General features: G+C 42.0%; 2 protein-coding genes across 12 annotated transcripts in view; one reads left to right on the top strand and one right to left on the bottom strand.

The window, feature by feature from the left end:
* Nucleotides 1-23,267, top strand: part of OSBPL3 (oxysterol binding protein like 3) — a 207,154-nt gene that overhangs the window by 109,857 nt on the left and 74,030 nt on the right. For all 11 annotated transcript variants that reach the window (XM_067746539.1, XM_067746537.1, XM_067746536.1 and 8 more), the window contains one exon: nt 6,246-6,482. In XM_067746539.1, the coding sequence (XP_067602640.1) occupies nt 6,387-6,482 (96 nt within the window). In that variant the 5' untranslated portion in view covers nt 6,246-6,386. The remainder of the gene's footprint in view (nt 1-6,245; nt 6,483-23,267) is intronic.
* On the bottom strand, nt 20,311-21,748 carry LOC137229100 (alcohol dehydrogenase class-3-like). The gene has a single exon (XM_067746532.1). It carries the CDS (start codon nt 21,689-21,691, stop codon nt 20,567-20,569), a length of 1,125 nt encoding a protein of 374 aa, XP_067602633.1. The 5' UTR covers nt 21,692-21,748; the 3' UTR covers nt 20,311-20,566.

Raw genomic sequence — 23,267 nt, 5'->3', positions numbered from 1 at the left:
TTGTATGGAAACACAAAAGACCCCGAATAGCCAAAGCAATCTTGAGAAAGAAAAACGGAGCTGGAGGAGTCAGGCTCTCTGACTTAAGACTATACTACAAAGCTATAGTAATGAAGATAGTATGGTACTGGCACAAAAACAGAAATATAGATCAATGGAACAGGATAGAAAGCCCAGAGATAAACCCACAAACATATGGTCACCTTATCTTTGATAAAGGAGGCAGGAATATACAATGGAGAAAAGACAGCCTCTTCAATAAGTGGTGCTTGGAAAACTGGACAGCTACATGTAAAAGAATGAAATTCGAACACTTCCTAACACCATACACCAAAATAAACTCCAAGTGAATTAAAGACCTAAGTGTAAGGGCAGACACTATCAAACTCTTAGAGGAAAACATAGGCAGAACACTCTGTGACATAAATCACAGCAAGATCCTTTCTGACCCACCTCCTAGAGAAATGGAAATAAAAACAAAATAAACAAATGGTACCTAATGAAACTTAAAAGCTTTTGTACAGCAAAGGCAACCAGAAACAAGAGGAAAAGACAACCCTCAGAATGGGAGAAAATATTTGTGAATGAAGTAACTGACAAAGCATTAATCTCCAAAATTTACAAGCAGCCCATATGGCTCAATATCAAAAAAAGAAACAACCCAATCCAAAAATGGGCAGAAGGCCTAAATAGACATTTCTCCAAAGAATATATACAGAGTGCCAACAAACACATGAAAGAATGCTCAACATCATTAATCATTAGAGAAATGCAAATCAAAACTACAATGAGCTATCACCTCACACCAGTCAGAATGGCCATCATCAAAAATCTACAAATAATAAATGCTGGAGAGGGTGCGGAGAAAAGGGAACCCTCTTGCACTGTTGGTGGGAATGTAAATTGATACAGCCACTATGGAGAATAGTATGGAGGTTCCTTAAAAAACTGAAAATAGAACTACCATACGACCCAGCAATCCCACTACTGGGCATATACCCTGAGAAAACCATAATTCAAAGAGAGTCATGTACCCCAATGTTCATTGCAGCTCTATTTACAATAGCCAGGACATGGAAGCAACCTGTGTGTCCATTGAGAGATGAATGGATAAAGAAGATGTGGCACATATATACAATGGATTGTTACTCAGCCATATAAAGAAACGAAACTGAGTTATTTGTCGTGAGGTGGAAGGACCTAGAGTCTGTCATACAGAGTGAAGTAAGTCAGAAAGAGAAAAACAAATACCGTCTGCTAACACATATATATGGAACTTAAAAAAAAAAAAAGTTGTGAAGAACCTAGGGCCAAGATGGGAATAAAGACACAGCCCTACTAGAGAATGGACCTGAGGATGTGGGGAGGGGGAGGGGTCATCTGGGACAAAGTTAGAGAGTGGCATGGACATATATACACTGCCAAATGTAAAATAGAAAGCTCGTGGGAAGCAGCCGCATAGCACAGGGATATCAGCTCTGTGCTTTGTGACCAACTAGAGGGGTGGGATAGGAAGGGTGGGAGGGAGGGAGATCCAAGAGGGAAGAGATATGGGAACATATGTATATATATAACTGACTCACTTTGTTATAAAGCAGAAACTAACACACCATTGTAAAGCAATTAAACTCCAATAAAGATGTTACCAAAAAAAAAAAAAAGGAGTTGTTCACTTTCCTGTATGTAAGTTATGCCTCAGTGAAAAATAAAGGAGGAAATAAATTATTGACCTTAGGTTGTTCAGTCTGTGAGCAGGGAAACTGTTGTATTTTGTTCAAAGCAGTAATCCTCTCGAGTTAGAGGTTGTGCATGGAAGGGTCACTGGGAGGGGTGAAAGCACCAAGGGTCTTTCATGTGTACCTGCTTTATGATCTACTACACCCCTGGATCCATGACCTGGCCCCTGGCTAGAGTCTGTCTCCCTGCAGGGCTTTCTCTTTGCCATTTTACTTAGTCAGCTAATTGGAGTAGACGACACCAGACTTCCATGTGACTCCCCTTTGTCAGGGTCCTCTGAGGACTCCCGTCAAGGTCTTTACTGTGGTGATGCCCCCAGGCCAGCCTGCAGGGTCCCCTAGGTTGGACACAATAGATGCCTCATTCCACGTGACTGCCTTACTTCTCCAGTACCTTAGTCTTGGGCTACTGCTGCCGCCCTGTTTTAAGCATATCCTTTCCCTAGAATTTGAATTCTTTTGCCCTTTAAGCTGCCCCTGGTAATTTTGACTGAATTTCTGATGAAGCTAGGCAGGAAGTTTCTGGGGGATGAAAGAGATATATTTCCCTAGGCATAATCTTAAACTCATCTGGTGATGGATGTGGGAAGGGCTGTAGATTCTCACCCTTTCTTTTCCCAGAAGTCACAGCAGGTGGTACCTTCAGAGGCCTTAACTCAAAGTACCAATTTAAATGAGTATGGGATTTAGCCTATTCACAGCCCTGGCCTTCCTGTCCGTTGCCTGTGAAGTGAAATTTGGCAGAGTTAAAAGATGACGATCATTCTTTTAATCAACTGCCTCTAGGAGAGGATTATGGTGTTTCTGTTCTGACACAGTTTCAGAATTCCCGTGACTCTTACTTTATGGCCCCAATGCTCTTTTTTTTTATCCCTTCTGCACATGTCATACACCACCTCTCAACCCCATGCTCTCATTATCAGAATCTCAGCCTTGAAACAAAACAAAACAAAAACCTTCCACACACAAGCAGAGTCCCTTTGTTGGTATTCCTCATTCACTGTGGAACCGATTGTCATAGCAATGGCTGTCCCCACAGACATTTCATCATTTGGGGTTTCCATCAGGTGTTTCTTTTTTTTTCTCTTTCTTAAACAGCAACCGCCAACACTGCTATTAAACAAACTATGAATATAGCTTAACAGCCTCTCTTGGCAGTTTTTAACTAGAATGCATTTGCTTCTAATTTCAGGTACAATTAGTCATGCCTCATAAGTAAAGCTAACTTTACGAAGATGCTGGTGTTGGTTTGCTTTTAGTCTTATTTATTGTTGGATTCAGTACTCTGAATACAGAGATTTGTGTGTGAGTGTGGCGGGGGGGGGTGGTTCTATAGAAAGCAACATGGGAATTGAGTTCTATGCCTACAGTTACCTTAATTTTATTTTCTGAGATTTTGTTATTTCTCTGCATTGTCTTGGTTTTAGTTTATGGCCTTAGCATGCTCATTATTTAAGAAGTGTTAGTGAAAGGCATAGGAGACTTGAGTACTTAATAATTAACCAAAAATTTGATATAATATTTAACTAGCTGGTTCCTGGACAGCTGTATAACATCCTTCTTTTAAAATTAGACTATGTGAACACTGAGAACCAAATGAATTAGATATAAAACTTTTTTTTTTATTGTTGTTTACATGCTTGGGAAAGTTGTAGCATTTACTTAGTGTGTCAAATAAAAGTCTGAAGGCAAAACCTAAACGTGTTAGTCACCCTTAACTCAGGGCTGTGGGCAAAGGAAGTGGTTCACCCCTAAAGAGCTACAGGGGTGGCAGCCCAGCCAACTACTTGTAAATGTAACCAGATGAGGCAGGTACCAAGTTCGGCTGCTCGCTGCTCGAAAGGCCAGTACTCAAGAGATAAGTGTTGGTGGAAAAGGAAAAGTTGCTTTATTCAGGAGGCTGGCAATCTGGGAAGGCAGTGGACTAATGTCTTAAGACCATCTCCAAGTCGCCAGTTAGGAGACAAAGGTCTTAAAGACAGTGTGAGTGACGGGGCTGCAGCGTGCATGACCAGCTCGTGCAGAATCCTCGGATTGGTTGGCATCAAGGTGAAGTTTTGAGCATCGTCCACCTTCCAGTTTCAACTGGCCTGGGGTCTCCGTGCTTGAGGTCAGCAGTTTTCATCTGGTGAGGGTCTGCTTCCTGTAGGAACAACTCAGGAATGTGTGTCAGGCCTTTATATCTTTCAAGGAGCCGGGAGTTCAGCGACTGCTGATTTATGGTCTAAATTGTTACCAGTTTCCTGTCACAGCAGCTATTCTTTGTTTCTACATCTTCACATTTCCTAATCACTAACTCTTGAGCCAGCCTTTTGATACTCAGGGGAGGCCTGGGAGACTAAGCTTTTCGGTATAAACAAGAGGCAGGCAGAGGACATGGGGAGTGGGGTCTGTCCTGAGAAGGCTCCACAGGCTCTTGCTTTGTCACTTTGATGCTCCTCACTGCTGAGGAGGCACAGCTGCAAAACAAGAAAGGGAATAAAGTTTTGGATAGAGAGGTTAATCATAAAGTCAGCAGAGAGACTCAGTTTCACAAAGGGGTCTCTGCCAATGCCCTGGTCAATCCCCTTCGCCACCAGAGATCCTCGCCATCTTGGAGGTCCACACTCTGCTGTAGAGAGAATGTGGCATTGCCTCTTCAAAGCTGGCTTATGACGTGCTCCCTCCTGAGTCTTCCTAGTTCAGCTCCTGAGTTCTCTTAGGTCCCAAAGATGGGGCAGTAGCTGTTATCACCAGGCCTGGCCATCAAGGCATGCTCATTTCCAGCACCAAGCTTAAAGGCCTGGGACCTAGCCTGGATTCAGTCTCTCGCCAGCTTCATGACTAGGCAACTGACTTAACTTCTCAGAAACTTGGCTTCTTCCTCTGTGAAATGCAGATAATACCCATCCCATCAGACTTTGATTAAATGAGACACTGTGTATGGGAAATATATAGTGCTTGGCAGTAAGTAGTATGGACTCAACAAATGATCATTGATTTAATTACTCATATGCTAATAGATGGTATGGAAAATTCTGCTTTCCCCCATAGTTTTTGTCACATCATGTTATAGTTTTTTTTTTTATAAGATGTCTCCAGAAACCTTTGGTAGAACAAATTACCCACCTCTATCCCCCAAGAAACCAGAAAAGGATTTTTTTTAATTAATTAGTAAAATGCATAACATAAAATTAACTTTTTAACCACTTTCAAGTGTACAATTCAGTGACATTTAGCACTTTCACAATGCTGTACAACCATCACCATTATCTAGTTCCAGAACATTTTAATCACCATTAAAGGAAACCCCATAGCTAGACTCCATTCCTCAAATCCCCCAGCCCCTGGCAACCACTAACTGGCCTTCTGTCTCTAATGGATTTGCCCACTCTGGATATTTCATATAAATAGAAACATACATTATGTGTTTTTTTGTGTGTCTGGCTTCTTTCATTTAGCATAATGTTTTCAAGGTTCATTTATGTTATAGCATGTATAACAGAAGTGAATAATAGTCCACTGTGTGAATATGCTGTTTTAGTCTGTTTGGGCTGCTATAACAAAATATCACAGTCTGGGTGGCTTATAAGCAACAGAAATTTATTCCTCACAGTGCTGGAGGCTAGAAGTCCAAGATGAGTATGCCAGCATGGTCAGAGGGCCCTCTTCGGGTGGCAGGCTTATCACAGTACCCTCCCATGATGGGAGGGGCCAGGAAGCTCTGGGGTCTCTTTCATAAGGGCAGTAATGCCATTCATGAGGGCTCTGCCCTCAGGACCTAACACCTCCCAAAGGCCCCACCTCCTAATACTATCTCATTGGGCATTAGGATTTCAACATATGAAGCTGGGTGGAGGTGGCGGTTGGGGGGAGGTGTAAACATCCAGACCATAGCATATATACCATATGTAGTTTATCCATGCATCAGTGGATGGACATTTGGGTTGTTTCTACCTTTGACTGTTGTGAATAAATAGCATTGTGGTGAACATTCTTGTACAAGTTTTTGTTAGAATACTTGTTTTCAGTTCTTTCGGGTATATACCTTGGAGTGGAGTTGCTGAATCATACGATAATTCTATGTTTAACTTTTTAAAACTGCCAAACTGTTTTCAACTACGGCTACGCCATTTTGCATTCCTAGCAGCAATGCCTAAAGGTTGCAGTTTCTTCCAACACTTGTTATTTTTCAGTTTTTTGATTGTATCTATCAGGGTTGGTATGAAGTGGTATCTCGTGGTTTGGGATGGTTTTTATAGTACAGATTTTGTATGTGTCTGGACTCAAATTTTCTTACTCACGTTCTTAAGCCTATTATATTGCAAAGTTACACGAAAAACCGCCTATACATAATTTCCAATGAGAGATAGGTACAATGCGTCTTTTCCTTCACAGCCCCTGATGTGAGTAACCATCGTGGCTCTGTAATCTGTAGCGTAGATAAACCACTTGTGGGCAATCAGTGCTAATTATAGATGATGTCTGATGCCTTGTACCTTCTCTCTAATTCTTTTCTTTTTGTTTCAGGGATTTCCTCTGGGTCATCCAAAATGCTTTTAAAACATATTGGATAAAAGCTGAGCCACCTGCTTGTGTCGGACTGCCATCTCTGTGCTCCACTGTCTTCTATGGCATTTTGACTACATCAAGGCCAAGGACCTGCCGTTCATGATGAGTGATGAGAAGAGCCTTGGGGTGTCCCCCAAATTGGCCTCACCTTCAAGGAGCGCAAGTAGTTGCTCTTCCAAGCAGGGAAGTCGACAGGTAAAGTTTAATGCAAATATTAAGATGCAAATTTAAATCAAGAAGTTTGCAGATTAAAATCTGTACATTTACTTGGGAACTCCTACTTCTCAGTTTAAGAGCATTTGCTTTTAGTCATATCTTAATTATCTAAGATGAGTAAATTTTAGATAATTTTAATAATGCAGCTCGAGAGCCTACTGGATGGGAAGAAATATATTTGTCTCTTTGGATTATTTTACTCAATCGCTGCAACCGTCCTCCAACACAGATATTGATATTCCTGTTTTCTCTGTGAGGAAGCTGAGTCAGACCAACTGAGTTATCTGCCCAAGGACACATAGCTAGTCTATTAAGTGGCAGAAACAAGAAACCAAAGCTCATTCTGTTTGAGTCCAGAGCCCACACTTTCCTTTATACCCTACTAACCAAAACAAAAAAGGTAACAATCACTTTTTCAGTGATTATAATATCCTCACGCCCTCTTCTTCCTTCACTTTACCAAACCTTTTATGACAGCTTCCAACCACAGAATGCCCCGTTATAACTTTGGGTCTCACCTGCTTTACTTCTCTAACGGGCAAGGGAAGCAAGTCAACAGAGAAGTGGTCAAAAGGAATCATGTAGAAAAAAAAATAAAAAAATAAAAAAAAACAAAAAAAGGAATCATGTAGGAAGAAGAAGGAAGTGAAACAAAGGACTGAATAATTAACTCCTAAATAACTCTCAGCTAATTATATGTTGCCCCTTGATTTCCTTTCTAAAAAAATCTCTGTTAGCAGAATTTGCTGGTTTTAGATCCATGGCAGTAAATGCACATTAGTTATTATAATTCTTTAACCTTCAGTTAAGTCAAAAGAGAGTGGGCTGCCCAAAAGCTGTGGGTTTACAACCGAAGTGGTCTCGGAGCCTTTTCAGTGTCTGCTGGCTGGGTTGGCCTTGCCTTTACTCCATGGGGCGCACTGGCCTAAATTGGCTCTGAGTCCTTGGTTCCAGATTGGAAGCAACAGTCAAGCAGCCTCCCACCTCAGGCAAGTCCACATATGACGCATCACCACGGGTCTTCCGCTTCCAACGTTGCCTAGGACAGGGAGCTTGCCACCTCTCAACACTGCTTCATGGCATTAGAATCTATCATTCTAGACCAATTAGATTTTGCCATAGGGGCGTTTGGGGACCTCTCCAAGGTCTCCCCTGAGGGGTTGGGAAGAACAATTTTTTCATCACTGTTATCACTTCCTTCTGGGATTAAAAAAAAATGACTAAGGTTACTCCTTGGCTAACGTATCATGGCTCCGTGGGAGTTCTAGTTTCATGAGGGTAGCTAATCTCACCCACTTTGGCAGCTTTCCACGGGGGTGTTTCTCTCCCTAAGCCAAAAATCTGGTTGGGATTAGAGCCGAGTATGTGATCTTCCCCCAGTCTTTTGCACTTAGTAGCACCTGTTGCCATGTCCTCCTTGGATAAAGGGAGAACACATGATTCATTCAAACAGCCAGTGCTTATAACACCATAGCAACTGGAGCAGTGCAATGAATGAAATTCTAGGACTGAATACCATAGAAACTTTTTTTTGATGTGTTATTTGAAATTGATTGAGTTGGTTTTCACAGAGCTTTTATTTTTGAGGTTACATCATAAAGAGTAAGAGGAATGTGCTTGAGGCCTCACCTTTTTTCTGACTTAGAATGGGTTGGTCACTCAGCCGTTCATTCGTCAATTGGTCATCTTTTATATTTAGGATCTCTCACTTTAATTTGCATGTAATGTTGCTTTATACACATAAACACTTATTTTCCCTCTGTGCCAGAGAAGATGGAGACTTTAAGAAGTTCATTCCAGCTTTAGCCTGAGTCTAGTTATAAAGCCAGGTTTAATTTTCAGGAACCATTTTCTTATTCAATCCACTTTCCCATCCTTCTGTCAAAGAAAGGTGTTCGGTCTCAGGACTGGCTCAGCTTTTCCCTCTGTGTTGTCTACCTCGGCAATCCAGGTCCATCCCACATCACACACTGTCCCAAGACTGTCTTTTAGTTTCTGAACGTGCCACAGAGGTACAGGGACCTTGGAAGTTCTTACTTCATGGCTCTTAGGGAACACAGCCATATCCAGGGGTCTCTTGGATGCTAAATGTAGCGACCATGCTGTGTTTCCAGTCACTTTGCTGGAAGGTACAAGTTCACCATTTAAAACTTCAAGATTTATATGATTTATTTAATTTGAGGAATGTTCAAATATAACCAATGAAGATAATCTGTGCAAAAACCTACTTGTTTTTAAAGCTCCAGATTAAAGTCATTTTTAGGTTCATTCCATCTGGAGGAGATAAGTCTGATGTTAAGTTTATTGACCATCTTCCTTAATGCTAGTTTTTCTCACAGACTTTGGAATTATAGTTTAGGGTGCCATCTTGAGCCTGCTTTCCCTGTGTCCTTTCTCTGCACTCACCTGTGATTTTCTATGACCTACTTCCTACCTCTGATGACCCCAGCCCAGAGCCAAGTCTGATATTTGCAGCTGGGGCCTCTGTTCCACATCAACCAGGAGTATATAAGAGCCACCACCAGGCCAGCGTGCAGCATGGCCAGGTCCTGGTTGTGAGACTGTCTGCATCCCACCATCAATCTGGATAGGCAGATTTTTAAAGCCTCCTTTCATCATGGTGTGGGGCTTCCCCCTCCACATTCTCTGATTTCCAGCAATAAGCTAGCTCAGATCCCAGCCTTTTCCTGGGGATATTTGTAGCTTCATTAGCCCACTGAAGTAGGACTCCTGGATGCCTCTGTCTGCAGTATCCTTTGCATTTCTATTTTGTGTCTTATCCATGAGATTGAATCTTGTTTTGTTTTGTTTTTTTCCAAATCACACAGACATATCAAAAAAAAACCCCTACATGTTTATATTTTTATATATTTTTGCTGTTTGGAGCTTGTGAGGTGACAGGGAAGGGGCACTAAATGCATAAACTTAGGGTACAACCTTGGCTGAAAGACTTGGTCTTCTGGAGTCATTTTCGTTGAAATTCTCATCCACCATTGCCAGGTGACATTGGTTCTCTGTACTCTAGCCACACTGGCTTTCTTTCACTTCCTCGCACTGATTTGCCCTTGTCCTTGTTTCTTGAACTGAACTTGAACTTGTTTTTCCTATCCCAGAGCCTCCTCATGTAAATCTCTAGCAGCCCTCATTTGTGTGTGGATACTCCCCTTTCCAAATATCTGTGTTAGAAGAGCTTGCTTCCTTAATGGACAAAATGATGAGACCTGGGTGTTACGTGTGATCTGTGTTTTTCATTTCTACAAATTGAACCTAAGACAAAGTTTACACCTTACAGCCTTGAAAACCCAAGAAGGGTGCTGTCATCTTTTAACTTAAATACTAGGGCTTTTGAAATTTTAAATATGCTATGCCTCATTTTGTCAATGTGGAAACAGCCTTTAAATATAATTTTATCAAGATAATTTTAGGAGGAAGGTATGCCTAGTGATTAGAGCTTGAACTCTCCAACCTTGCTTCCACTCAATAATTCTGTAACCTTAAACTCTCTAAGCCTCAGTTTTCTCATCAATAAAATTGGAATAATAATAGTTCTTTTCTCATACGATTATTGTGAGGATTAGAATTAAAGCATTTAATGTAGGGTCAGACTCATAGTAGGTGCTGAGTTAATATTAACATTTATTTTTATTATTATAGTTAACATTAATTTGAATTTCATTCCTATATGTGGAAAACCTAAATTTTCGTAGTGAGTAGGTGTATTTTTGCCCCCAGAAACTTTGGCAGGCATCATACGTGTACCAACCCATACCTTGTTAGTGTTGTACAAAGGTCCACAAAACTATACAATGTATATATGAATGTATACTTTAAAATGTATCTTACTTTATACATATTAACAAAGTACTTTTAGGGAAGAATGTTTAATATATGAGCTACATTTGATATCTTGAACATAGGACATAACCTGTACCTAAAGCAAGTGGAAAAAGTGTTAAATTCGTTTATTTGTTTGTTTGTTTATTTTGTTGTGTGAGATCTTAGTTGCGGCTTGCATCTCCTTAGTTGTGGCATGTGGGCTCCTTAGTTGCGGCTCACTGGCTCCTTAGTTGCGGCACTTGGGCTCCTTAGTTGTGACACACAAACACTTAGTTGCAGAATGCATGTGGGATCTAGTTCCCTGACCAGGGATTGAACCCAGACCCCCTGCATTGGGGGTGCGGAGTCTTATCCACTGCACCACCAGGGAAGTCCCAGGCGTTAAATTCTTATCCCATTCTGTTCTGCTGGGTTTTGTCCTTGCATGAGTGTCCTTGTATGTCCTTTCCCCATGCATTCACTTATCTATTGGTAGTAGCTGCTTAGAGCATTGTGTTGAGAAGGATTCTGCAGTTGAGTCTGGGTTCAGTGGGAAAGAGTGCCGTGTTTTCAGTAACGGCTCATGGGCATACACAGGGTGAGTGGCAGCATGGGTGCCACATTTGTCACCCCTTAGTGCTATTAGAGGGCTGAAATAAAGAGAAAGCTGCTACAGTCTTTATATTCTGCTGTGGGAGGAACTTCTGGCAAGTGAAGTTCACCTCAGTTCTCCATTTTCTACTTCCTTTGCAGGGACGTCATGAGAGGAAATTTAGTATTTTCACTGGCTAAAAGCCATTGAAGCTCATTGGAGAAAGGTCCTCTGTAAATTTAAGAAACAATTACTGATGAGCTCCCTTTACTTTGGCAAATTCTGGAGCCAGAAGTGAGATGTCCTTGTTTCAAGAACACTGATACACTGCACAAGAAGTAGATCTCTTTGAAATAGACCATCCTTTAGATATAGCACCTTTACTGGATAGGAATCTATTCTCCTTGCAGGAAATCTCCAACTAAAGGAACCCAGCTTACACAGAGAATAGGTTGTTGGTCCCTTCTGACTGTCTTCATCACACCCCATTCCTTGTAGTGTTCTAAGTCAGTCTTTGCTTCACTTTTCTTCCCCATCCCAGGCTTTGGCTCAGCTATCCCCTTTAGCTAGATTAAATCATATGAAACTGTTCTGCCCTTTTGAATTTTGCGATTTTCTTGAAAAGAATCTTCATCTATTGCTTTAGCCCTTTAAAAATAATTTTTATAAAAAATAATATATGCTCTCTGTAGATCATTTCCAACATACATGCAGTCTATGTGAATTGCAATACTTTAGTTTTAAGTGGCTGCTTGATAGGTCAAGTAAAGTGAAGCTGAGAATGACCGTTGGTTGTGGAGGTCACTGGTGACATTGCTGAGTGGTTTCCTTGGAGTGGTGGGCATGAAAGTCTGGTTTAAGTCCGTTCATGAGAAAATAAGAACAGAGGAAGAGGGTACCCCAGTTCTGCCAGGCACCAGACAGGAATTGAGAGAGGCCTTCACAAATGTTCTGTTTGGGAACCTTCAGTTTGGCTAATGCCATGCCTAACACAGCCCTGTTCTCTCCTCTCTTTTGATTAATTCATTGGTTTGAAAGAGTGTGTGGTTCTTTGAGTCCTGGGTCCTATTTACACATCTTTTGAGCTCTCATGGCACTGGCACGGGGCTTTGCACATGGCAGATGCAAATTACTGGGCTGAGTTTGCTGCACACCAGCAGCAAATATCCCTCTATCGAGGGCAGGTTGAAATGCATGGGCAGGTACATGTGGAGAATGAGAGCAAAAAGCCACAAATTCCCCAGCTCCCTCACTCCGGAGACAGACATATGAGGATTTCAAAAAATGAACAGAGACCTCTCCATTTGAGTTTTTCCTGGAAAATGATGAAATCTCTAAATACTTTCTAAACCTGGGGTCTCCAGACAGACTGCTCTGTTGGACAGTATGGAACAGAAGTAATGACTGTCTTCGTTTTAACTGACCTGTATTCACACTGGCTCTGCTTTTTGCTAACTGGACGACCTTGCCATGTTGTAGAAAACCTCTTAGGCTTGGTTCTTCAGCTGTGAAATGTAGATAATTTTGCTTCCTTTTGCAAACTAAATGAAATAATAAATACAGAGTACCTGGGCTGCACATGGTAGACATTCGGTAAGTGTGGATTAAATGAATGAATGAATAAGCATGTGGTTGCTAGGTAGAAAGACTGCAATTCACAAAGCTCTATACATATATTAAGTAGGTTAAGGGATGTCTAAGTGGGAGAGAGAATTGCTATTTCAATACCTGTAAAATATGAGTAATTTCCTCTTGTCTTTTTCCCACTGCCCCTTACATTTCCTTCCTAGAACTTTCAAAGTAACGCATTTCAGAAGCCAGACTGTGCTAGAGATGAATGAATAGGTTTTGCCTTTTTTGAAAGAGTTCTATATGCCCTAATTTTTATTTCTTCAACCAATATCCATTGAGAACCTATTAGTAAGAGACCATGAGCAGGGAGATGTGAAGCTACTAAGAGGATAGGACAGCTGAACACGGGAGATGTGAAGCTACTAAGGATAGGACAGCTGAACACATCACTACAAATAAGAAATCAACTTTGATTGGGAAGACTGTGGATTGTAAAGAGAGCATGGCTTCCGTTCTTTTTTTTAATTTGCTGTGTAAGTCAGAAATCTGGAACTGAATCCTTCCAAAATAATTAACAAGTGCTTCTCTCATTACTGCAGGGGATTTGAAATGGAGAGGTCTCCATACAATTATGCAATTTATTCTTGTCACCCTCTTGTCCCTGGGGCAATCTGAGGTGGCCTTTGAGCTCTCCCAGGGTCACCTGATGAGAATTTATTTATGCAGACTCTTAGATTATGCTGTACTCCAGGGAGCCCAGGGTGGCTGGGCTTGCTGCCAGAACCCATAAGACACAGGAGCTGAATGGGAGAGAATTTGCCAGAAAGAGTGAATTAAAGCTATAATGTTCAGGTGTTTATAATTTCAGCTCTCTGGGTATTGAAAATATGTAGTTCCCTTTATTTCTTTTAATTCATTGTGTCTTTAGACACTGAGATTTACCAGCTGCCTTTTGTAAGTATGGGCTGAATAAACACCACGATAAAGACCCGTCAAGGAAGAGTGGCTTGGGAATGGCATGGCTGTGTCACATTGTTCTATGATGGTCACAGAAGTTGCTTGAGAGCCAGATAGCCTGAGTTTAAATCTTGGGCTGTTTATAAGCTGTTTGACCTTGAGCAAGGTCCTTAATCCCCCTGTGCCTTGTGTCACGTAAGGTTGTGACAGGTGCTTCAGTTAGAAGAGAGCCAGCATGTAGTGTTATGTAAGTGTTTGACACATAGTAGTGTTATGTAAGTGTTTGACACATAAGCCATTCACCTTCGAGAAGCAGGAGTCCCAGGAGCCCTCAAGCAGTACCACATGGTGACTGCTTCCCTGTTTCATCCTATGCAGAGGCAGACGGCTTGGCTTCTGTCTAGGCTGCTCTGAAAAGAGTCAGCAAGGGACTCTAGAAGTTAACAAGCATCTGATAGCACCTTTGCAGCTCATAAGATCCTCTCCTACTCTCCTTTGGAGTCTCAAAAAAATCCAACGAGGTCTGTATTTTTTCTACACTTTAGAAAGAAAACAGGGCCCAATTAACTGCTGGTTTAGAGTCAACACAGCTAAGAAGTGGTAGAGGGTCAGGCAGCCATCTATTTGAAGAACACTAGGTTTCTTTAGATGCTAGAAAGCTTCTTTAGAAGTTAATTCAAGTTCCACGTGCCCTATGTACAAATGATTGTTGTTTAAACACACCTCCAGAAGCCAACACTCTGTGAATGCAGGGGCAAGAGGAACACAGATGAGGGAAGCAGCCATAAGGATCCCCCAGGTCTGTTTGTCCAGAGCTGTTATTTTTCTCGTGGCTCCAACAGAGAAAAATAATTAACTATATAGTTCCATCTTAGTTTTTCAGATCCCCCCCCTTTCTGAGCCTTTTATTTCTCCTTACTGCCTACCTTTTGGTCACACCTATGGTTGTGACATTATGCACTGAAAGTAGGAAGGGCAAAGACCCAGCACTCAATTCTCAATATATTTCTACTCTGAGTAAGTCTTGTAAAGAAAAAAACAAACATTTGATACAGGAAGAAATGAAAACTTCAGCTAAAATGATGTATTTGAATTGTCAGGGTTTGCTTGTCGCTTTGCATGTCTACAAATGACAGCTGCCTTCCACACTCTGAAGGGCAGAAGAAACCAAACTCTTAAAACACTTCTGGAAGTCACTGATCCATCCAAACTGTTCTGCAATTCCAGAATAACACACGTAGCAAATATATTTTGGTGGGTTTTAGAAACACTAGTTTGATAGAAACTACATGGATACCTTAAGAGAATCAGCGTATTTATTCACGGTTGGCATTGGCCATAGTGCAGGATACAGCAAGGCAGAACCGATTCAGATGCTTTTGTTTAGAGCACAGCTTACTAGCTTTGCAGTTACTAGATGTTTTTCTAGGAGCTATAGATGCAAATGTGAACCAAAGGGGCTCAACAGTTCTTTCCCAGGGAGGGGAAAGTCTGAGTCTACTTAAGTGATGTGATGCTATTAAAATATTGATACTAAAGGCCGAGAAGTGACCGTGTAAGTAGGACCTAGGCAAAACAGGAGACTTCCCTGGAATAATCTGACATCTCTCTAAGGTCCTCTACACCCTGGCCCTACCATCGAGTCCAGCTGTGTCTCCCTCTGCACCTCTACACAAGATCCCACCACAACCAAAATCTCCTCCTCTCTATTCTCACTCCAGGTGAGTCGATTTCCTGGCAGTCTCTGGCCTAGTGGTCCCTCTTGCCCTGTGTAGTAGGCTGAATGGTCCCCCCACCCCCAAAGATATATCTACATCCTAGTCCTTGGAACCTGTGAAGGTTACCTTATTTGGTAAAAGATGTAATTAATTTAAGAATCTTGAGTTGAGGAGAACGTCCTGGCTTATCCGGGTCAGCCCCAAGTTCAGTGACTGGTGTCCTTATAAGAAACACACAGAGAGAAGACAGACACGGAGGAGAAGGTGATGTGTGTGAAGACGGAGGCAGAGATCTGGGTGATGGGAATACAAGCCAAGGAACGCCAAGGCCACCAGAAACCGAAGGGGCAAGGAACGCTATTATAGACCGAATGTTTGTGTCTGTGCCCGCCCCACCCCAGTTCATATGTTGAAGCCCTGACCCCCAATATGATGACATTTAGAGGTGGGGCCTCTGGGGGATAGTTAGGTTCAGATGAGGTCATGAGGGTGATGCCTTCATCCTGGGATGAATGCCCTTATGAGAAGAGGACAGACGACAGAGCTTCTTGCTCTTAGGCGTGGAGGAAGAGCAGACAGCGGGAAGGCAGCTGTTTACAGGTCAGGGAGCGGGTTCTCACCAGGAACTGAATCTACCAGCACCTTTATCTTGGACTACCCTGCCAGTCTGTGGTATTTGTTACAGCAACCCAAGTTAAGACAAACACATTCTCCCTTAGAGTCTCTGGAGGGAGCATAGCTCTGCTAATGCCTTAATTTTGGACTTCTGGCTTCCAGAACTGTTAGAGGATAAATTTCTGTTGCTTTAAGTCACCAGCGCTGTGGTAGTTTGTCAGGGTAGCCTCAGAAGCCCTGCTTTCTCACACTGTGTCAGTTTTTCTTCATATCCCAGTTCAAGTCATTTCACTAAGGTGGACCCAGCCCTATGTGAGATTGTGCCTGCCCTGGAACAGGAGTCTGTAGCAGGTTTATGTGAGACTCGCATCCGGCATTTACGAGTTTTCAACCGTGTGGTGTCTCTATTTTTAATGTACGTTAACTGTTTGAAGGCCAGCATTTGGTTTCACATCTTTGCATCTCCAGTACCTATATGGTGCTAAGCCTTAGACCTTTGAGTTAGAGACTACCCTGTTAAATAGAAGCTCAGTTATAACTAGAATATAACCTACATAACACAAAAGCCATTCCTTTTTTGATTCATGAGGCTCTCCGGGATCTTAATCTGTTGCTAGGTTCTCATGATGAGAACCAGTTATTCTTATAGAGAGGTGAAAGAAAGTCACTGATGATTTGGATCAAGGATAAGAATGTTTATTTTTTATTTATTTTTTATTTTTATTTTTTTTAGCGGTATGTGGGCCTCTCACTGTCGTGGCCTCTCCCGTTGCGGAGCACAGGCTCTGGACGCGCAGGCTCAGCGGCCATGGCTCACGGGCCCAGCCGCTCCGCGGCATATGGAATCCTCCCAGACGTGGGCACGAACCCATGTGCCCTGCATCGGCAGGTGGACTCTCAACCACTGCGCCACCAGGGAAGCCCAATACTACTCATTTTTAATTTGTTTTTGGGGAGACTTTATCAGCCAATATTTTATTTTCTTTTATTTCATTTTATTTATTTTTATTATGATAACACTTAACATGAGATCTATCTTAACAAATTTTTAAGTGCACAATACAATAGTATTGTTAACTGCTGGCACAACGTCGTAAGCAAATCTCTAGAACTTACCTCGCATAACTGAGACTTTATACCCAGTTAATAGACATGAGGTTACGATATAAGATTTAGAAGGGAGCTCAAGCTCATTTATCCTGACCTCCTTCCTAATCTAGGAATCCCTCTGCAGCACCTATGCCAGCCTCTCACAGAGTTCCCCAGTGACTAGGGAACATACTCGTTCATAGCCCTTGTCGTTTCTGTTATTTTTCATAGCACTGACTGTTATCAGACAATCATCCTTTATGCAGAGGTAGAGTCCAGGGCCTTATAATTCTCACCCACTGGCCCTGGTTTTACCCTCAGAGCCTACTGAGTCAAATCCCAGTTCTTCAAGGCAGGCTGGTCTCCTAGAGTGTGGCTGCTTGGAGTGGTTCTGTGGTCCAGCAAAAGCAGCAGCCTCACCTGTGCAGGTGCAGAAGCCCAGGCCTCGCCCCAGCCCTACGAACCTGAACTCTGTGTTTTGACAAAATCTTCAGTGATTGGTACATTACAGTTGAGAAGCACTGCGTTAGATTGCATATCCACCCCACCCCCACTCTATTCTTTTCATTTTTCTTTCTGTCAGGTTTGTTGGTGTTCAAAAACTCTGAGTTGAGGAAGAAACAATTGACAAGAAGCAACAACTCCAAGTGTCAGTGATTGAAATATAAGTCCAGAATTGGTCTGACATCAGTTAAAGCTATCGTTATATTAACTGGAAATCTGTTGGCAAGCATTTCCATGTGTTTCTAATACAGTCATAAAAGATGATATTGATGATCCTGAGGCTTTAGAAGATTACACATGCCTTTAAAGTCATGTTAAATCGTGTTCCATGTGATTTAATGCTGGGGACTGCCTTGTGACTTTTAAAAGCCTGATAAACAGACTAAATAAATAATCAGAACAGCCCACTTTCCAGTCATGGCAGACAGAGGCAACCACAAAACTTCCGTTCACGACACTCTTCAGCTGCAGGAAGAATTTAAAGTTTTAAATCGTTTTCTATTTCTGACACCACTGTAAGGGCAGTGACTGAGAACCCAGCATTTGAAAGGTGCAGAGGAGACGTATGCTGTGGAAACAGCTGTACTGGAGGGAAGCGCTTTCAGTTTGTGCACTCAGCAATATGGAAATGAACTTTGCCAGCTCATGAGCATGAATAAATCCTTAGTTGCCTTTCCCACCACAAAGCAGCTTTCTAAATTTGGCACTTTTAGATGTTCAGTGAAACAGACTGAATTTAATGCCAGATGACAGCGCCAGACTGTCTTCAGTTAAACTCAAGCAAAGACCTTTAGAAGCCGCTTCCCCCTACCCTGTCCTGTTTCTCTCTCCACCTGATATTCATGGGGAGCTTTAAGCCTGACGCCCCCAGGGCAGATATCAGCCCAGCTGTGTTGGGCTAAGTCAGCAGGGCCTGATCTCCCCTGGGCCCAGGTCCACCTGCACTGTGTTTCTCAGGGCGCTCAGCTCAGGGTGCATGTCCTCCTTCTGGGTCACTGGTATGTGAAGCATAGTAGAAGCCACTTCCTGCCACCCGGTGCCTTTAGACGAGAGAAAGTGACATCTCTGCTTTCTTCTGTCCTGAGTACCAGTTCACTCCAATCCAGCACATATTATTAAAGTCCCTGACCCCAAGGGCTCTGTGAGGCCCTTTTTTATAGCCTCTTGCTCCTCAGACTTATTCGTTCAGCAAATATTTATTTAGGGCGCCTATGTCACAGGTAGTGAGGTGATAAGAAATCAGCCTCAGTCTCTGTCCTCACGGTACCCACCTTCTAGCTAGGGAGACAGAGAGTGCAAGTGAGGTCTGCAAGTGCTGAGGAGGGAGAGAATTTCTGCCCCAAAGAGGAGGTGGTGTGGGGCTAGGTGAGAATTCACCAGGCTGAGAAGTAGGTGGGGCAGATGTTCCAGATGTAAGACAGCGAATGAGCAAAGACTTGGCAGCATTAAAATGCACAGGCTGATTTCCCGCCCCAGTTCAGGGGGATGCAGGATGGGAGACGTGGCAGCTGTGCTCAGGATCCCAGCCTTGCTTGTCTCTATCTGTAGGGCAGGGCTTCTTGACTCCTTCAGATGGCTTCTGATCTTGGACTTAGCCACCTCCGTCCCCCTGCCCCATGGCATTTACTCTTTGTTCATCATCAGAATGTACATATTTAAATTACAGTAGAATATACAATGTGCTGTAATATGTAGCAGAATGATTGAAAATATCGATTTTGTAGTCAGGTGATTTTATAGCATGGGGAAAGTTACCTATTCTCTCTTCCTTGGTTTCCACATTCCAAAAATACTGGTTTCCAGGAAGACTGAGAGGGGATGAAAGTTAAGGGAGGAGTATTTTTAGGGAAGTGAAACTATTTTGTATGTTATTGAAATGGTGGATATGTGACATTATGCATTTGGCAAAACTCATAGAACTGAATACCACAAAGAGTGACTCCCTAGTGTAAACTATGGACTTCAGTTAATAATGATGTATCATATTGGTTCATCTATTTTTTAAAAAATGTGCCACATCAGTGCAAGATGTTAATAACAGAAAACTGTGTGTGGCGAGAGAGGAAGTGTATGGAACTATTTGTAATTTCAATTTTCCTATAAACCTAAAAGTGCTCTAAAAATAGTCTATTAGTTTTAAAAATGTAAAAAAAAAAATGAAATGCAATAAAGACATTTAAAAAATATACTAATAAATCCAACCTTGCAAGATTGTGAAAAGATTAAGCGCAACAATGTACACATAGTGTTTAGAACACTTCCTGATAGATGATAAGTAGTAACATTATTAATAATGTTAGCTATTGTAATTGCTTCATTAGTTTGGTCAACATATTTATTCATATCTACCATGGACCATTTTTTTCCCTCCAGTTTTATTGAGATATAATTGACATACAGCACTGTGTAAGTTTAAGGTGTACAGCATAATGATTTGACTTATATACGTCATGAAATTATCATCACAATAAGTTTAGTGAACATCCATCATCTCAGATTCAAAATTAGAGAAACAGAAACAAATTTTGTCTTCCATGTGATGAGAACTCTTAAGATTTATTCTTTTTTAAAAAAATTTATTTATTTTACTTATTATTTATTTTTGGCTGTGTTGTATCTTCGTTGCTGCATGAGGGTTTTCTCTAGTCGTGGCGAGCAGGGGCTACTCTTCATTGCCGTGAGCAGGCCTCTCACTGCGGTGGCTTCTCTTGTTGCGGAGCACGGGCTCTAGGTGCACGGGCTTCAGTAGCTGTGGCTCAAAGGCTCTAGAGCGCAGGCTCAGTAGTTATGGTGCACGGGCTTAGTTGCTTCGCGGCATGTGGGGTCTTCCCAGACCAGGGTTCGAACCCATGTCCCCTGCATTGGCAGGCAGATTCTCAACCACTGAGCCACCAGGGAAGACCAGGATTTATTCTTTTTTTTTTTTTTTGCAGAAATTCCTTTTATTATGTTAAAAATATTCCTTAATGAGCCAGCAATTATTTATGTGAAGAAGAGTCCAGAAAACAGACCTATGATAGTATTAGCCTTGTCCTTGATTAGACATTTATGAATTTATACACAAAACATTATTCCCCAGAGTCAGTTAATGAAGGTCTAAGAAGCTGTGAACTTGAAAGATCTCCTTCCTGCTTGTCTGGCTGCTCCAATCAGACCACAAGACTTAGTTACAAGGATGGAAGAATTTTTCTTTTTTGAATTTAAAGCTTTACAACAGTTCGGATGCTCTTTCCTGCATGCATCAGTTCAAAGGCTTCGTTAATTTGGTCAAAAGGCAAATTGTGAGTCACAAATTCATCAATCTTTATTTTTTTGGACATATATTCGGACACCAACTTTGGGACGCGTTCTACACTCTTCCATCCTCCAAAGGCAGTGCCTTTCCACGTGCAGCCTGTTACCAGCAGGAATGGACGAGTGGTAACTTCTTCACCTGAGGCAGCTACTCCAACCACCACGCTGACGCCCCAGCCTTTGTGGCAGGCCTCCAGCGCTGCTCTCATGACTTTCAGGTTACCAATACACTCAAAGGAACAGTCCACTCCCCCATCAGTCATCTCAACGAGCACTTCCTGGATAGGTTTACTGAAGTCCTGGGGGTTAGTATACTCAGAGGCCCCGAACTCCTTAGCCCTTGTGAATTTATCTTTATTGATGTCCACACCAATGATCCGGGATGCACCAGCCACCTTACAGCCCATGATAACTGCCAATCCAACTCCTCCCAGGCCAAAGACGGCACAAGTAGAGCCAGGCTCCACCTGGGCAGTGTTCACAGCAGCACCATAACCAGTTGAAATGCCACAACCCAGAAGGCAGACTTTATCCAAAGGGGCTAAAGGATCAATTTTAGCAACAGAGATATCAGCCACAACTGTGTATTCAGAAAATGTGCTGGTTCCCGTGTAATGTAAAATTGTCTTTCCTTTACAAGTAAATCTGCTAGTGCCATCTGGCATAAATCCTTTCCCTTGAGTGACTCTTACCTTCTGGCAAAAGTTCGTTTTAGGATTTAGACAGAATTTGCACTCTCCACACTGTGGGATGTAAAGTGGGATGACAGTGTCACCTGCCTTCAGCTTAGTAACTCCTTCACCAACACTTTCCACAATTCCAGCACCTTCATGTCCCAAGATCACTGGAAAACTCCCTTCAGGATCAGCCCCACTCAGGGTATAGGCGTCAGTGTGGCAAACTGCAGTGGCAATAATCTTCATTCGAACTTCATGAGCCTTTGGGTGTGCCACCTCTATCTCCTCTATGGAGAGAGGCTTTCTAGCCTCCCAGGCACCTGCAGCTTTGCATTTGATGACCTGGCTCCCCATCTCCTCGGATTCCGGTCAGCGCGAAGTGAGGACTCGGGAGGGGCCCCACCGCAATGAAAGATCCCAGGATTTATTCTTAACCACTTTCATGTACTATGCACTATTAAGTAGTGAACAAGACAGAAAAGGTTGCTGCTTTCATGGGGCTAGAAAGTATTCAATCATTTTATCTTTTTGTTGTTTATATTTTTGTATTTATATATTGTTTCAATCTACCCCACTGGATAGTGTTTCCTGAGGCACTATTCTTTTGTGTTTTGAATGGCAGCCTGCCTAGAAGTGTGGATACATTTTAATATCTCCTTGTTGACCAACCATCCAGTGCCATTTACTTGGTTTGAGACCTTAATCTATGTTCTTTGTTTGAGACCCCAACAATTAATATAAACCCAGGAGAATTATTTTCTTTCTTACTATATACTCAGTTCTTTGCTGGGGTTCTAAACAACTTAAAAAGATGGCCTCTACAACTGTTTGGGGACAGAAGAGCAAAGCACTGGGGATAAAAATGGAAAAAAAATTTATAAAATACTAAACTACCTGGTCATGGACAGCAATACTACTATCATTTACAGGAATACATGATTGATGTCGTTTGGATAACTTAGGAATTTCATGGAAAGAGAAAACTGAACTAAAATCTTGAAGCATTTGTATGGGTGGAAAAGTACAAGAGAAGATTCTGGGAGCTTGGAAAAATACAAGTAAACCACAGCAGTGGAAATGACAAATATTATGTTGTATTCATTTTTACACTGCATGGAGAGTAGGACCTAGTGAGGTCCCATAAATGATTGTAGAAGTGGAGAGTCTTGGGAAATCAGGTTTGATGAGATCGGCGGGTGGTGGCGGGGAAACGGAGGAGAAGGGACATGGAAGATACACATTTTGAAGATGAAACTAACAGGACTGACTTATAATAATCAAGCCCTTACAGTTTCAAAGTGATTTCACTATATTGTGTCCTGGTCTGGCATTCCTTCTCACAGAATTGGTGTCGGGATCAGCAGTGGCTCTTAACTCCATCGTACCAATGTCCCCTTTTTATGACCAGTATTTCAGTGAAGGCTTTACTCTCCTCAAATGAAATTCATTATTTTAATATAATTGCCCACATAATTTTGAAAATATCAACATAACACTTTACTGTGAATAAAGGAAACTTCAGAGAAGTGGTTAAAGTATACATTATAATATGTAAAAGCCCAGACATGACTATACCAGAAGACATAACGAAGTGGTCAGATACACCTATATGTGGGGTGACGGCTACTAATGCAGAGCCATAGAGATGTGTTAATAACTCACATACCGCAAGTGGCACGGGCTTCAGTGACACGATTCTGCAAAATGGTGGGTGACTCTTGCTAAAGTCCCAAACAGGAGGAAGTACAGTCTTATCTCAATTATTCAGTAGTTGCATTCCCAAGAATTCAGAGTGTGTTAAAAACCATGCAAAAATACTTTGGTAAGTACATGAAACAGAGTTAAGTTCTGTGCTCGAATAATTATAAACGGGTTTCATCTATGAAAATGTCTCTTGGCACTTTGGAAAATCTTGCGGATGTGGGACAAC

This window comes from Pseudorca crassidens, chromosome 8 (assembly GCF_039906515.1).
Source record: "Pseudorca crassidens isolate mPseCra1 chromosome 8, mPseCra1.hap1, whole genome shotgun sequence".
NCBI classification, from domain to species: domain Eukaryota; kingdom Metazoa; phylum Chordata; class Mammalia; order Artiodactyla; family Delphinidae; genus Pseudorca; species Pseudorca crassidens.
Note: the sequence above shows the minus strand (reverse complement) of the source record. Positions and strands in the feature narration are given on the sequence as shown.

What these genes read in the sequence shown, in the direction of transcription:
- LOC137229100 (XM_067746532.1), bottom strand. Translation starts at nt 21,691, where the DNA reads ATGGGGAGCCAGGTCATCAAATGCAAAGCTGCAGGTGCCTGGGAGGCT.